Source organism: Gobio gobio, assembly GCF_949357685.1.
Source record: "Gobio gobio genome assembly, chromosome: 2".
NCBI lineage: Eukaryota > Metazoa > Chordata > Actinopteri > Cypriniformes > Gobionidae > Gobio > Gobio gobio.
In genome coordinates, this window is record NC_137098.1 from 57,358,144 (window position 1) to 57,376,254 (window position 18,111).

At 36.0% G+C, this 18,111-nt stretch overlaps 1 protein-coding gene across 1 annotated transcript in view; it reads left to right on the forward strand.

Annotated features, from left to right (window-relative positions):
- Nucleotides 1–18,111, forward strand: part of ntrk3b (neurotrophic tyrosine kinase, receptor, type 3b) — a 190,113-nt gene that overhangs the window by 94,482 nt on the left and 77,520 nt on the right. The window contains exons 5-10 of the mRNA XM_079802197.1: nt 846–1,000; nt 1,760–1,902; nt 1,990–2,131; nt 9,169–9,489; nt 13,859–13,908; nt 14,023–14,125. Coding sequence (XP_079658323.1) covers nt 846–1,000; nt 1,760–1,902; nt 1,990–2,131; nt 9,169–9,489; nt 13,859–13,908; nt 14,023–14,125 — 914 coding nt within the window. The remainder of the gene's footprint in view (nt 1–845; nt 1,001–1,759; nt 1,903–1,989; nt 2,132–9,168; nt 9,490–13,858; nt 13,909–14,022; nt 14,126–18,111) is intronic.

Consider the following 18,111-nt stretch of genomic DNA (forward strand, 5'->3'; position numbering starts at 1 on the left):
TAGTAAATTGCATGCTAATAAGCAACTAGTTAATACTGAGAATTGGACCCTAAACTAAAGTGTTACACAATTATTTTTAATCTGTACGAACTGTAAACCTACCCCTTAACCTACCCAACACAGAAAAAATTCAGCATTTTTACATTTTCAAAAAAATATTATGTATATCAATTACATAATTTATAAGCTGTTTTCCTCATGGGGACCAAACATTTTTTCCCACATGGACAATAATTTTGTATATTGACATTTTGTCCTCATAATGTAGGGTTTACCAGGACGCACGCACGCACGCACGCACGCACTACTAAAAATAAACAAAATATATGGAAGCTATTAAGACCTGTCTTCAGAGAATGCCTTTTTTACAATGTCGCTGCTGGGAATGGGAATTAAGTGCTTTGTGCACTTGCCAGTTTTACAGCTTTGAAATGTAAATATTCCATGATTTTAATGTTGTTTATGTTTTGCATCATGTATGTGACATGTAAAGATGCAGCTGACAAAATGCTTGTGTGCAACACTTGTCATACAACAAGGGTAAATAAATAGTCAATTAGCAGACGCTTTTTTACAAACCAGTCCCCCTGGAGCAGCCTGTGGTTGTGTGTGTTACTCAAAGGCATGATTGGGATTGCTTATGGATCTCCCCAAGTGGGAAACCGACAACCTTTTAGTAATCTGCCTGGGTCTCCATTTCACATCACTCTGGAGATAGTGTCACACAGAACTGCTTTTTTCAACCAGGGCAGGCAAAGACTGACTGATTTTACATGCCCAGCTCTGAGTAAACAGTGGAGTTTGGGGATTGTATAACTAGCGTAAGCTGTGTGTTGTTGACGCAGGAGGCTGGAGGGAGTCATCTTTGACTGCGGCTGTGAGATTCGATGGATTCAGCTCTGGCAGCTGCGAGGTGAGGCCGGCCTGCAGACCCAGCAACTCTACTGCAAGAACGGCGCATACAAGATTCGCTTGAGATCAATGAGCATTGCCCACTGTGGTAAGACATCTTTCTTCATAAATAATACAGCTGTAGGCCAAGCATGCACTATGTATTGTTATATAAGATTATATTACTAATATGATGCAATGGTTATCTCACATTATGATGCAGTATTAGGGAGAGTGGGGTAAGATCTTCAAACAATGTCCTTCTAATGAAGAAAATTAGGTTTTGTCATGCAAACTTATTTGGAAAAACATCATATACAGATGAGAGATGCATATTTTTTGGCTTAAAAAAAACATTTAAAAAAATAAATAAATAAAAAATCTAAAACATACATGTTGGTGATATAGTATAAGATTCACCCTGAATAATTACATTAAGCATTTTAGTTTTACATTATACATTTTAGTGTCATATAATAGTTTTTTTCATTATAGTGAAAATATATAAATACATGTTGTTTAAGTATTTTTGTTGTGGTTTTGTCAATTTTATTAGTGTATTTTAAATATTTCAATTTAGCTTTTATTTATTTAAATTTTTGTACTTCACCTAAGTAAATTTTTCATTGATTGATATTTTTTCAGTTTTATTTCAGGTACTGAAATATTGAATGATTTTGTGATTGTTTAGTTAATGATAGCAACGCTGATATAGATGCTTTCTTCTAATTTCAGTACAATTAGGCATAATAATTTACCTAATTTCCAATTTAGAGGAAAATGACGGTTGTATCTAGTATTTTTCCTTAAACTATTCTTGTAAGAATGCAACCAAAGAATAGTCTTAAATGTCCTTGCTCTGATTTAGACCTGCCAGATATAAAAGTTGTTCACAGTAACCTCACTGTGATGGAGGGCGAAAACGTGACGCTCAGCTGTAACGGCTCTGGTTCTCCGTTACCTGAGGTGGACTGGACCGTGAACGGCCTTCACTCCATCAACACGCACCAGGTGATCATCATTCATCCCACACCAAACAAACTATTTAACCTTATTTTCAATCTGACCATAGCATAATGTTTCTCGTCTGCCCTCCAGTCGAATGTCTATTGGCCCAACATTCACTCCATCAACCTGACTCTGGTCAACGTGAGCAGAGACGACAACGGATTTGTTCTGACCTGCATCTCTGAGAATGTGGTCGGAATGACCAATGTGTCCCTTCAGCTGGCTGTGCTATGTACGTATATTTTGCTTGTTACAGGTGTTCATGTCTCATGCTTAATGGTGTTTGCTGTTGCTCATACTGAAATGATACATCAAATGATGCAGCTTGTTGAGGAAAGATATGCCGGTACATTTAGTGAACAGGGTCAGGATTCACAAAACATTCATAAGAATAAATTCTTCTGAACCGCTATCTCTTTCTTTTCTTAAGAATAAAGTTAAAAACATTTAAGAATGTTCTCATCTTTTCTTCTTAAGACTGTTCTACAGACAAAGATTTTGAATTTGTGAAGAGAATGTTCTTAAAAATCATTGTGAGTAACTTTAAATTAAAGATAACCTCTGACTTAAAGTCTTAAATTCCCAAAGGTAAGATTTTGAATGAATTTATTGGGTTGTTTTGAATATTAAGCATTAAGGCTGTGTACGAGTCCAGTGACACCAGTCATTAATATAGTAAACAATGGTCAGTCATGATTAGGGACCTCATTTTTACTTTTATATTAACAAAACCATTTTTGGCCACTTTCAGCACATATGAGAGCTATACAGGACACATTCACTTCACAGAGAGCAGCAAAGTGCTTCATCTTGAGACAAAATATAACTATATACACAGTACATTAAAAAACACTACTCCAAGCCAGTTGCAATAAAAAAAAATTGTGTGTACACTTAATATGATTATTACAGTAATCTTGCAGACAGCACGGAAAGACAACATTTGAGTGTTTTCTAATTGTATGGCGGTTCTTGCCAAAGTCTGTAATTTTCTTCTAAAAAAAGTTATATTTAATAACTTAAGATTTTTTAAGAACTGCACTTAGGAACATTCTTATGTACGTCTTAGAATTTATCTCAACTTCTTTCTTAAGATTTTCATGAATCCAGCCCCAGACGTTCATCTGGTGAATGATAAAAAAAAAAGACAAAAAAACCCCCCCAAAAGATTTAGAGACCAGAAAATATCCAAATGCTTAGCAGTACACTAAAAACCATTAGGAGCATCTTGGCAACTACATAATGCTCTGCCAATCCCCCATAGCACACTATCAATGAGTTTTCTCACCCAGATCTCACAGTAATCCGTAAGTATTTTACGAGGTGGCTAATTTGTACTAGTTTTAATCATATGAATTCATGCAAATTTTCAAAAAAGTCACCAAAAATGGACCGCCCCTAAACTTACCCGTCACTGGGGTCTAAACAAATCGTACAAAAACATATGAGTGAGGTCGTACAAATTCGCCAACTCATAAAATACTTACAAATTGCTGTGAGATTGCGTTGAGTTTTGTACAGGATCTAGAATCTAGTTCTATTAGCATGAGGAAGAGCGAAACATCAAGGAAAAATAAAATTAGGTTCTTTAAAATTTGCTGTTTAATTCATATCACTTCCAGCTTTAAGAAGCACACTGATGCTTTTCACATAACCACTGCAAAATAAGTTGAGTGTACTTACATTTTTATGGTATTTTATCTGTTTTCTGTAAACTTAATGTGCCCCTATTTCGCCCCTATTATTTTAAAGGTACGTCATTTATTTTTGGAGGTCTCCTACAATAAGTTGACATGCATACAAGGTCAAAAAACACTTTTTTTCATAATATACATTGCACATCACCTAATTTCTCAAAGTGTCTACCAGGATTGCGAGGTTTTTACAACAAAACCCGCCCAATTGCTACTCAAAACTAGCCCAAAACAAGCCCAAGCGTTTCAGGGGGGCTTCTCTGATAAAAATTTGGGGGGTAAAATATGTGTTTTTTTTGGCATGGTTGCCTACTAAAATTCGCATTCCCGGGGATAAATATCACATAATTGGGGTCGCTTCAACCCGCCGACATGAAAAACAGCCCGCGGCAACGGTGTTGAAGTAGCCCAATTACGCGGGAAAACCGCGGACTTGGCAACACTGGTGTCTACTCTCCTCTGATTGGTCAGACGGCCCAGTCTGTTTTCATTGGTCTACCGTTAAGAGTATGTCGGAAACCAAACACCCGTTAACATACCTGAATTTCAGAGGCCTTTTGTATACACAGTGATACGAACAGTAACAATGGCATTGGTTTTATCATATCAATTCGAGTCCCCATCCTTTTGAAGTGCATGCAAAGTGGATTCGCAGCACAGAAAACAGCATCTTCTCCACATGTCAACAACACAAACCAAACTCTTTCGGTCTCAGCTACAACTACAGTGTTTGAGGGTGGGTCAAAGTACACATTGTGCATGGGCAATGAAGACCATAGGCTGGCATTATGCAAATGTGTTACAAACCTACACAGGAAGTGAGACTGGAATTGCTGATAACTCATTTTTTCCTTTTTCTTTTGGGAGATATTAACTTTATTTGTCGTTCACTTTGATCTTTAAAACTTTGCAGACCTTTCTACATTCACGAACTATATTGCACACTGCATGAAAAGTAATATTTGAAAAAGCATAATAGGGGCACTTTAAATCAAGCTAGTATTTGGAATGATAATGTACAGTTTAGTTTCAGCGTTTTAGTGTACTAAAAGGGTAGAATGTGTAAAAGTCTGTAGAAAACACAGAATAATTGTTATTCAAGTCCTTTTATTTGAATAATCTGAATATGGGCTGTGAATCCTTATTTAGAAATCGTGCTAAAAATGCATTTATTGAAATTGTTGCAAACTTTAACGCAGATAACACCATATTCTCCTCTGAAAAACAAAACAAAAAAAACTGTATGGACACGTTTAAAAATAGAACAAGGTACTAAATAAATTGATACACTAATTAACAGCTATGAACCTGTAATCCTTTGTGTTAATTTAATCAGAGGGTGTGCACGTATTTAGGGATCGCGTTAGGTTGTGATGCATAAAAATAGACCTCTTTCCCTGCATCATGTTAAACTGGGTTAAAGTATAAGATGAGAATCAAAATGGAATCTGCAACAACTTTTCCTCGTTTTATTAGGAATGGAGGATTTTCTCGCTGTCGATGTTAATGTTTTAGGACTCAGATATGATCGGACACTCAGGCATCATTATGTTCATTAAACAGCACATGATTTTAAGACAGCGAGTAGATGAAAAGCATTACATTTTATCACTCTGCTCACTAATGACTTTGACGGTAATTTGAAATGACAGCAGCAAGATATACAGGAAAAATTCTGAGTGGAAGAATTGTCAAGTTTGGTTTTAATAAGTACAGGGTCTTGTCTTTATTAAGGAAGAGTAAGGAAAGATTGCTGATTATAGTCCCTTTATATAGGCTAGCTAATTATATTATATTTAGATTTTTATCCTGTTAATATTTAGTGTCCCATTACATATTCTAATGTAATAATTGTTTTTTTTTAAATAATTTCTATAATTTGTCATATTACTTAAATAAATATATATTTCCTATAAATAAATATATAGGACTCAAGCCATAGATAATCACAACGTGCTGATATACAGCCATATTGCACAATATTGCATTTATACATCAGTTCAACGGCACAAGTGTGTAAATAAATAAGAAACAACTATTTTTGCCCCTATTTTTGAGAATTTTCTGAAAACGACATACCCAAATAAAAATGTCTGCAGCTCTTAAACCCTGTGGTCTATATTCATAAATCTGGTCTTATTTTAAACTAAACACTTGAAATGTTGTTACCCAAGAGTCATAATAACTCAAAGTAGTATAGGAACAGAGTAAAACAAGGTAACATATACATGTAAGTGACTCACATTTTCTAAAAAAATGTAAATTCATATAGGGAAAAATGGATGAGGCCTGATCATGTTTTGATTCAAATTTGAGGATGATACACTCAAAAATGTAGCTTCTGTAAGCTTTTGTGTCAAGAAAAGTCTAGGCGTCTTTTCAAAAAGGCCATTTATTTCAGAACATTTGTAATTGTAAAGAGTACAATTTATTTCATTCAAATAAATCTGCAATAAACTGCTAATTATGATGGATATACAGTTACTGAAAAACTAAAGCAACTATTTACAGAATTTACAAACTGTAAAAAAACTCATTTAGTTGATACAAACTCATACATTCAGCGAGCTGCGCTGTGTACAATAAACTGGCAGAAGCGTTGGAGTCAATGGAAACGTAAGCATGAGTAGTATTCACCAATGCTGTGTACATAAAATTGCGCAATATGGCGCCTTTTGATTGTTTACTACGTCCATCCATCAAAACTTTGCTGGCAAGGCATTGGCTAGGCTTTGGCTGACATTATCCAAAGAAAACCATGGGTGCTATGATTGACACCTCGCCAAGCCTGTAATGCGCTTCCTGGATATATATTGAGTCACCAGAACGCCTGTGATTGATGGAGAGAGACAAGGGAGGGCTCATATTCAGCGGAAGAGTCGTAGCTGCAGGGGAGATTGTCAGAATACTGATTAGAATCGATATTTCATAGAAAATGGACATGATTGATTTAAAAATGCTCATGCAAACAAAGCAGGATTTTTTCCATAACATTTTTTTTATTTTTTATTAAAAATGCATTTTGAAGAGTGGACCCTTCCATTGAAATGTATGCTGGTGTTTTTTGGCCTCCGTTAGTAAGCCTCCGTTACTGATTCTAAAACGTCACTTTAGAACTAGTAACGAAGGAACGTTGAGTCCCTTCAGTGAAGCTTATTGTCTTATGTAGTGTAGAGTATTATGAGAGAGAGAGAGAGAGATCGACTAAACGAGTGCATTACCTGCATCTAGCTGATATTCTTCACGTCAATCTTGTATTCATAATCACAAAATCTGTTTGAATGTTCGCCCTCTTTGTCCTTTTAACAGTTAAGGGGATTTCCCATGACAGAGCTAGCTAGCTCAATGCATTTGTAAGTTGCGTCTTATTGTTTACAACCTTGTTTAAGTCCATTTTTAATATACTAAAAGTCTTTGCTACTGACTCACTCATAAACTTTCTTTGAAGTTGAAATCACAAACGGACCCTTTCTCAATACCAAATACGGCATTTTATTTAAATAAAATACTATTTATTGAAAATTATTATTTAAATAAACAATATTAGCTATTTTAAAAGTGTAAGAATGTTGTACAATAGGAAATAAACAAAGCAAGCAGCTCAGTCAAAAGTACAAAAGCAGCGCTAGCTATAGTACAGGATTTCAGTGAAATAAAAATATGAAGTTATGAAAATGAACTTTGCCCTCAGCCAAATCGATTTGCTCTGGAACAAGTAATTCGATTAATAAAACCAAAGATTGCCCGCTTGATATACCCAAAATGAATTAAACCTCATGTTAAAACACTATCTACATAAGGGCCAGCAGTAAATTCCTGAAGGTCTGGCTGAGATAAAGCTGTTCTCTTTGGGTACATGAGCGCTGAACAGCCACTTACGGTCTGGAGCTTACATCTCTGAAAACGACTAAACAAATTGTCAAATATGCGCTATGTTTATATATAAGTTGCATATTTGAGGTCTAAATAACTAAATTCTCGCCTGAAAAAGTCTTAAAATTACATTCCGTGACACAATAACAGTAGTATTTGTAAAATGTTTTTAAAATAAATTGTGGATTTGCCTTACCGCTATGACAGTCGCCGCAAGTGGAGTGATACAAACGGTGAAACGCTGATACTGGGGGAATATCGCATGGCTTGAAAAGGCTCTCAGCCAATCAGATTCGTGAACCAGTAAGAAATGTTGAATAAATATATATAATCTGATCTGATATATAATATAAAAATATCATTTCATTACATAACAGTCCTAAAGATCCGATTTGAGAATCACAATAGGGTGCAGTGTCATCAAAGCCAAAAGGTTCGGCTCTGTTTCACTTAGGCGCATTAATAATGCTAATGAAAAGTGCACCAGTTGAATTTTTGCATTCCGATCAAAAGCTGTGGAATATGAGATGCACATATGGGATGCACATCCCTACCGTTCTCTTTCTCTCTCCTGGTGGGATTGCAGCAGGACTCCCTAAATGACAGGCCTCATGCAGTAGTGAGAGCAGACAGGCTGAGAGCAAGGGTGCTGCTGCATGCTGATTCTAAAACACATGTCATCTGTTTAGGCGGGATGTGTTCCGAGCCGCTCTACAGGAGGGATCTATCTCTCGTCTAGTCTCATCAGTCAGCCAAGCACAAATCACTTCGGCGACAGAAGGCAGCTGACAATAATGATGCCTTCTCATTTGAATGACAAACAAATGCACAGTGTCGGACAAGACGTTAGCATGTGGTTTACCTTTGAATAGTGGACAATAATATACAGTCTGTGACAGCAAGATTACGAGCTGTCCGTCTGTCAATTTAAAATCTGTCCATTTTTCATTGGAGACCCAATTTATAAACGTAAAGCGCATATTAACATAACAGTGGGCCTGAGCTGGTCCTGCTTTTTACTTGACAGCAACTCCTTTGTTATGAAATCTATGCATTTCACAAAAGAAAAAGTGAGTCTTTCTTGGGTCTTTCTCCTGTTATATTAAGGAAATGGAAACTTACATTAAAGGAGTAGAACTTTTATGATTTACTCACTCACGTCATTGTGCTTGTTGTTACTCTCATGTTCCCCGTTTTATTTTATTTTATGTTATCTGTGACTGTGAAACATAAAAGAAGATGTCTGTTTTCCATACAAGGAAAGTGAACAGAGATTTATACATCTGAAGGAATAAAATGCACGTACACACACACACACACACACACACACACACACACACACACATTGCAGTTATGTAATTTATTCTTGTGTTGGTAAAGCTGAATTTTCAGCATCATTACTCCAGTCTTCAGTGTCACATGATCCTTCAGAGCTCATTCTAATATGCTGATTTGCTGCTCAAGAACATTACTTGTTACTATCATCATCAATTATAGATTTGTTATTATTGTCAATATATAGTGCATATGTAGCATCCTACCAAATTTAAAGGCAAAAAACCCCAAAACCATTTATGTGCATTTCATAGTAGATTTGATGCCTTGGTGGGAAATCTGTGTGTTTCACTGATTCTGCCCTGTATCTGTTCCATAAAGCCCCAGTCGTCTTCTTATAAACCCTCCATTTTTATTTTCTCATCAGTTCCGCCAGTAATCCTGAAGCTAGACGAGCCGGAACGGCGCCATCACACCTGCATCGAGTTCACCGTGAGGGGCTTTCCCCATCCCACACTGCGCTGGTTCCACAAGGATCGTGAGATCCTGCAGAGCAAATATATCTACACGGAGATGGAGTACTACCAAGATTACTTGGAAGGCTGCTTGACTTTTGAGAACCCAACACATTATGACAATGGATACTACACCCTAGTAGCCAATAACTCCCTTGGGTCAGTTACCAAAACTGTCCACGGCTATTTCCTCGAGCCACCGTTCATTGAGGATGACGGTAAGTATACACAATGTAATTTATCATTTATAATGAGGTGTGAATATTTGCTTTGATATTTATTCATTTTTTTATTCTGATATATCCTGAGAACTATATATCTATATATATAGTTTGGAAACATTATAATTTTATTTATGTTTTTGAAGTCTCTTATGCTCACTAAGGCTGCATTTATTTAATCAAAAATAAAATAAAACAGTAATATTGTGAAATATTGTTAAAATTTAAAATAATTGCTTTCTATTTTAATGTTTAAAAAATTGATTTATTACTCTGGTCAAAGCTGAATTTTTAGCATCACAAGATTTCTATTTAATATATGTGTTAATAAATGTAATAAATACATTTAATAAATGCTGTTCATTGAACCTTCTATGTGTCACAAAAACCTGAAAAAAGGATCACCATTTCAACAAAAATGTTAAGCAGCACCACTGTTTTCAAGAAGAAGAAGAAGAAGAAGAAGAAGAAGAAGATGATATGTTTCCTGAGCATCAAATCAGCATATTAGAATGATTTCTGAAGGAAATCAGGATCATGAATGATTTCTGAAGACTGGAAAACTCAGCTTAACATTTCGGAATGTTAACGTTTTACTATATTTCTCATTAAATAAATGCAGCCTTGGTGAGCATAAGAGACTTGTTTCAAAAACATAAAAAAATTGTGCTTTCGAACTTTTGACATGTACTGTGTGTATATATGAACCATTTATATGTATTTACAACATTTTCTCTTTTTTTCTTTTCTCCTCTTGCTGTTCTTTTGGTAGACGTAATAATTGAATACCGTAAGTGCCTCTCTTTTTGACATAAAGCATACAGACAGACAAAACATATTGGTCACATCTCATGTCCTTGTTCTGGCTTGTTCAAATCATAACAAATATTTATTTTCAAATACACTATGATCAATGACCTGAAATATAGCATTGAAGGATTTGATAAGACAATATCATCTTTCAAGCGTTATCTCACTAGGTCTTCTCAAGTGCACACAGAACTTAGCAAACAAGAACGCATTACATAGTAACCACCGTTCAACATGTGAAGTCTTCCTTTTTGTCTAGCGTCTGTAAAAGAGGACACCCCTAATGACAGTTTACAGAGGTAAACTGAAGAATAGCCCTCATGAATTGTAGCATGTATTGGACACGTATACAAGCTCTATGCATTAAGATTTCATGACGGTGTAATTGTTTCCAGCGGAGGACGGCTCGTGCTTTGGGTGTATGATGCAGCAATATGTGAGCCCTGCTGCACCTCTGCTATTACGGTTCAATTAAATGGCAATTCCTCTCTGACACTTGTGAACAAGCCACACAGGTTGAGACAAAACCCTCCCTTACAAACAATGTGGCTTTCAGGCAGCATCATAAATGTAGCCAAGAAGTGAAATGAAATAGACATGTCTAGTAAAGAAGTGAAAGATTTCAATATATAGGGGGGAGCAGGGCTAGTTGTAATATAGGGAAATTGTCACAGAACCCTGTGACAATTTCCCTATATTACAACTAGCCCTGCTCCCCCCTATATATTGAAATCTTAGTTATTGAGTCAAAAGTCTAATTAAATTAGATTTATTTCTTTAAAATAAGGATATTATGAAGTTGTGAATCACACTGGCATACAAGACGAAATTACTTTTTATATATAGTATAAACATTCTCTTATATTTATTGTTGTTGGTTATTGGTTGACATATTTGACATTAATTATAATATATATTGGGCAAAACAATAGTTTGATTTTCAAACATTTCTAGCCTTGCTCTCCTCTGCATCAGTGTTATTCTAGTATTATTTATTTAATATTATAACATTTATTAATATTTTGAATTAATTAATATTTTTATATTTTCAGCTTAGTTTAAGTTTTAGTGATTTTGTTATGTGCTGTTGTTTTTATTAGTTTAATACTTCTATTTAGCTTTCTTTTTCAGTTTTAGTTTGAGTAGTTTTAGTAGTACAACTTAAACTTATTGTTAACACTTTTAGGGTTCAAATCTTGCTATTAACTAGTCGTTTATTAGCATACATATTACTTCGATGCTGGCTGTTTATTAGTACTTCGCACATATTAATGCCTTATTCTGCATGACCATATTCTACATCCCTAAATCCTACCCAATACCTAAACTTAAACGCTACAAAAACTAATTTACTAACTATTAACAAGCAGTAAATTAGGAGTTTAAAGGGTTAGTTCACCCAAAAATGAAAATTAGCCAATTATTTACTCACCCTCAAGTCATCCTATAGGTGTGTATGACATTCTTCTTTCAGACGGAGTTAAATTAAAAAAATTATAATAATTATATATATATATATATATATATATATATATATATATAATACTGTGTTTGACCCCCTTTCGCCTTCAGAACCTTAATTCTTCGTGGCATTGATTCAACAAGGTGCTGAAAGCATTCTTTAGAAATGTTGGCCCATATTGATAGGATAGCATCTTGCAGTTGATGGAGATTTGTGGGATGCATATCCAGGGCACGAAGCTCCCATTCCACCACATCCCAAAGATGCTCTATTGGGTTGAGATCTGGTGACTGTGGGGGCCATTTTAGTACAGTGAACTCATTGTCATGTTCAAGAAACCAATTTGAAATGATTTGAGCTTTGTGACATGGTGCATTATCCTGCTGGAAGTAGCCATCAGAGGATAGGGACATGGTGGTCATAAAGGGATGGACATGGTCAGAAACGATGCTCAGGTAGGCCATGGCATTTAAACGATGCCCAATTGGCACTAAGGGGCCTAAAGTGTGCCAAGAAAACATCCCCCACACCATTACACCACCACCACCAGCCTGCACAGTGGTAACAAAGCATGATGGATCCATGTTCTCATTCTGTTTACGCCAAATTCTGACTCTAACATCTGAATGTCTCAACAGAAATCGAGACTCATCAGACCAGGCAACATTTTTCCAGTCTTCAACTGTCCAATTTTGGTGAGCTTGTGCAAATTGTAGCCTCTTTTTCCTATTTGTAGTGGAGATGAGTGGTACCCGGTGGGGTCTTCTGCTGTTGTAGCCCATCCACCTCAAGGTTGTGTGTGTTGTGGCTTCACAAATGCTTTGCTGCATACCTCGGTTGTAACGAGTGGTTATTTCAGTCAAAGTTGCTCTTCTATCAGCTTGAATCAGTCGGCCCATTCTCCTCTGACCTCTAGCATCAACAAGGCATTTTCGCCCACAGGACTGCCGCATACTGGATGTTTTTCCCTTTTCACACCATTCTTTGTAAACCCTAGAAATGGTTGTGCTTGAAAATCCCAGTAATTGAGCAGATTGTGAAATACTCAGACCGGCCCGTCTGGCACCAACAATCGCATGCCATGCTCAAAATTGCTTAAATCACCTTTCTTTCCCATTCTGACATTCAGTTTGGAGTTCAGGAGATTGTCTTGACCAGGACCACACCCCTAAATGCATTGAAGCAACTGCCATGTGATTGGTTGATTAGATAATTTCATTAATGAGAAATTGAACAGGTGTCACTAATAATCCTTTAGGTGAGTATATATTATATATATATTATATATAATATATACTATATATATATAGTATATATATATATAGTATATTTATATTAAACAAGTTCTGCCTCTTCCAGGCTTTATAATGGCAGTGAATTGTGCTTCTGAAGCGAAGCGATGCGTTTGTGTAAGAAAAATACTTTATAAAGTAAAATACATATCTAGCTTCTGCCAGATTGCCTTCCGTATTCAACTTACGTAAAAAGTGTAAAATGCTTATGCTACGTCTGACGACATTGCACACCAGTTATGCTTTTTTCCGTTCTGGCGGAAGCTAGATATTTTACTTTATAAAGTTTTAAATATGGATATTGTTCTTACACAAATGCATCGCTTCGCTTCAGAAGGCCTTATTAACCCCTTGGTGCCGTATATGATGGATAGATGCACTTTTATGGACTTCAAAAACGAAACAACAATTCACTGCCATTATAAAGCTTGGAAGAGCCAGGAATTATTTAATATAACTTAGATTTTATTCGTCTGAATGAAGAATGTCATATACACCTAGGATGACTTGAGGGTGAGTAAATCATGGGCTAATTTTCATTTTTGGGTGAACTATCCCTTTAATGAGGCAAAAGTCATAGTTAATAGTGAATATGTGTTCCCCATACTAAAGTGTTACCAACCTATTTTATTTCAGTTGATAAGGCAACATTTCTTATTTTCAAATTTTTCATGTAATACTATATTATATATTTTATTTCAGCTTCATTTTAATTAGCGAAAACAATTTATGCATCATGCTTTTCATGCTTGCTCTGCAAAAATGAAAGCATTTTTTGGCCTCCTCAATTGTGCAATGTCATTTCTTTTTCCTGTAGCTCCAACACCTGAAGATGAGGCGAAGAGACCCGAAGAAGATTCATTCGGAGTAAGATGTCCTTTCTGTCTGAAAAAGGCTGAAGTTTCGATTAATTTCGATTGTTTTTTTCTGCAGACGAAGCCGTGTCATTGACTGCTTTATTGTTGTTGTTTTTTCTTGTAGATGTCGGTTGCGGTTGGTTTGGCTGGCTTTGGTTGCGTCTTCCTCATTGTGATTTTCGTCCTCATCAACAAGTATAGCCGACGTAACAAATTTGGGATAAAAGGTATGAATAGAGTATTCTGGTAGATTTCCTTCATGTTAAATTCTCCTTTAAGGCAACATTTGAATCCATATTTTAAGTTCTGATGGATATTCAATGGATTTTTGGTTGGATGGAGTTTTATAGGGAATTGATTGGATCATGAAAAGTGGTCTCAGTTTAGAGCAAGTTATTATATTTTGGTAAAAGATTGTAAAAGACAAACATTTGTGCCTTAATGTGTCTTCAAGTAAAAGGGTCCATTTTGATTTCATGTTGACTTTGAATATTTTATTCGCAGTGGCAAAAAGCAAAAGTAGAGAAAACGTAATCATTTTCGCCCTTTCTCGAAGCAACACAATAGATTTCCTCAGTCTTTCAGTTGTCAATCACCCCGAGGGACTCGGTAACATAATAGTTCTCGGCTTTAGTTTTGGGCTATGTTTAGTGCCTGCTTTTAAACAGTGGTCTGGCACATCATTAGTCAGATAGGGTTTGGTTTGTGCTGTGTGGGTTTGTGTGAATAGAATTTGAGTTGAATGCATCCTCCAGTCTCAGACCTTGGGGAGGCAGTTGGCGGAAATGCCTGCGAGTCTTTCTTTGGTTAGCCTGACTTTCTCTGCTAATATTATAGTTTATATCACTGTGGTGTTTTTTTCAGAGATTCGGTTTTTATTCAAACCTACGTTTGTAGTAGGAGTGGGCAGTACCACAAAAATAATACAATAAAACAAAAACTTATGACGATGATGTGACAACAAATGGAAGGTTCTTTTAGGGATGCCTGATGTTCAAAATACAATTTCTGCCATCATTTACTCAGTCATTTTGTTCCAAATCTATATGCAATTTTTTAGATATGGGATAACCTCTGTAAGTGTGCAGTTTACATTTCAATCACTTTTGTCATCTGAATAAGGGAAATTATAATGCAGTTATTAATTATATCCAGCTATACCATCGCAGTTATATAGCGGAGACTTGCATCTTTTTCCAGCATTGTCCTGACTTCACTCTGCCTTCCATTAATGACTATGTGTCCGAGGCAGTATGTCAAAGAGGAAACAAATGACAGAAAATTATTTTATGCAGACCTCATATCCATCTTTGCTTTTTAAAGATTACACCCCTAAACCAACAAAAACACGTTGGTCTATGCATAACCCTCTTGACCCTGCTCTTTTCTCAAATATGTGTCAAAACAGGAAACACTCTCTCTTTCTTTATGACAGTGCTGTGAGAGACAGAGAATAGAAGCTCCGTTCAATCTGAGAGGAACGGCTCATTTTGTCTCACGCTCATTGGCAAGTTTGAAGAGGCATAAAAGCATTGACACTCAAAGTGTGACGTCAATACAAGCCCTTTTCAGAACGCTGGCCTTCCCACAATACACCACTTGTACTGTTTTTCTCTTGAAATCAGCTGGAGGTCTTAGGCAGCCATTACCTCAGATTGAGCTGTATTGGATTTTGGCTTCACTCAATCATTCTGGAGCCTTTTTTTTTGCAGTTGGAGTTTGATCACAGACTATTTTGGGGCAGGCAGTATAATCTGATTTTGTGTGTGTTGTGTGTGCGTTTTCCTTGCTTTTTTGTGTTTGTACCATGAGATTGCTATTAAATCATCAGATCATAAATGGATGTTGTGCTGCACAACGTCCGATTGATTTGGCTTGCTTTTCAGGGCACTTCTGCAATTGGTAAATCTGCAATTCATAATATGGCTCAGTCTTCACTTCAGTGTTTTGTTGAAATTGAGAGTTTGTAAAGTGGTAAAATTCGAGAGAGGGATAACAGTATTCTTAATTTTAGAGCATTTTGAGATACATTTTTTTTTTTTAATTTCCCTAATCTATTTACTAAATGGACTATTCAGACTATTCTGTAATTATTTCTTAAAGACGTAGTTCACACAAAAATGAAAATTCTGTCATCATTTACTCACCCTCAAGTTGTTGGGCCACATTGACTTCCGTAATAATTTGTTTTTCCATACTATGGAAGTCAATTCTTCAAAATATCTTCTTCTGTGTTCAGCAAAGAACTGTCAATTTTGTACTCATACATTTTAATTGCTCTTATCTTGAACATTTTGAGTAAGTTAATTCATACATTTAACTTAAAATGATCACGTAATCTCAATTTAAATATTTTTACTAGTGGGAATTCAACAAATGCTAATTGTTAACACAATGCTTTGATAACATTATCATAGCAATTGTTGAAAGAGTACAGCAATAAAAAAAACATTTAACATATATCTGTTCTCAAACCAAGCTAATGCTCCACTTGTCACCATGATGATAACCCCCAAAAGACCTATATAACAGAACATCTTCTAAATTAGCATAGCAAAGCATTAAAACACTAAATCTCCCACTTAACATTAATCTTGCACAAAAAAAACATTATATAACACTTAATTTTAGCATTTACTCTTCCTTTTGAGTGTCATGGCAAAAGCGTGCTGGGAAATCGAAATCCCAGCCCAGTTTCAGTTAAAGGTGTCATGAACTGGCTTTTTAAAATTTTTTATACTGTTGTCTGAGGTCAACTTATGACGTTTGCGTGGTTTTTACATTCAACATCATAATGAATAAGTAATAGGCTATTTTCTGCCTTGGTTTTGAGGCTCTCTGACTTGGAAGTAAACTCCAACAGCTAGGATTGGATAAGATTTGCATATTTAATGGTGTTTCCGCTCCCCTGTCAGTATACGTGAGGAATTGTTTTGGAAGCGTCTGGAGAAACGTTCATCAGTGAATATAACCGCGAACCGTACACACACACACACGTGCGCGCGTGCAAGAAAGGAATGTTATTTCAATATAGCCCGTCTGTGATAGCCAGTCTGAAAAACACATAGCCCATAGCCCCGGGACTCTGGGCTTTGCGAGCTGGCATTACAAGTTCGAGTCTGACGAATGAACCAATAACACCTTCTCCAGCCTGTGACAGCGTGCTAAGGTATGTAATCAATAGATATCAGACGATCTGTACCAATGCAATACTAACACGTATAACAAAAACATGTTTTACTCACATAAATGTGTTGCACCGTTCCTGTCGGATCCAATATAGAAGGCACAGCATTGTGTTTTAATCTCAATATTTCTGCAAATCCAGTCTCGACCTCTATCTTGTTTAGAATCGATTCCGCTGTGAAATGAAGCGAACAAATGCAATGTCTTATGAGCTGGAACCGGCATGTTTATTGCTCGGTAGCGCGATCCGTTTAGCTCCACGAGTCGTGGGCAGGCTTGAGGCGGCGCTTCTGCATCCTATTATGTCAATGGTCGACATATTCTGAGATCTCTCGTTTTCTGGGCCAGGTGTCAATAAAAGCTTTTCTTTGACTAACAAGGACGTTTTCAGCTCTGAAACTTACAGGATATTCTTATATCATGATGTACTTTTATATACCAAAGGCTCAAAGGAAAGATGATTTCTCAATTCATCACCCCTTTAAATGTAAGTTTGTCTAAATGAAAAGAAACACGTTCATAAAACTCAAAACTCAAAACAATGAAACAATTCATATTACTTACAATGTTTCATGAACTCCAAAGAAATACTCATAAAAGTTGATTGAATTCATTTGTTTCATTTTTACTTTGCCTACTCAAACCAATTAATTATTTTGAGCATTACGGTGTCTAAGTTTGTTTCTGTAACATGACCATATTGCAACATTATGGCAAGGATGCAAAGCGTTAATGAATAGCCTGCCTTTTGCTGTCATAATAATGCTCATTTTTAACACTTTACTTGATTCGATTTTGGCCCTATTGCACTTGGCAGTGCTCAGAAAGAACCTAAATTTTGCTCAATTTAAAAATTTTCTTTAAGATTTTAATCAACAACCTTGGTGTTTGTCGAACCACAGTAATACAACCACAGATTATCGCATATAAATTACCCTCACATCCTTGTATAAAACAACAACTGTTGAAATAAGACCTAAATACCTACATTTTTTTCTCGGTACAAAGAGCGGCTTGATTGTATCTA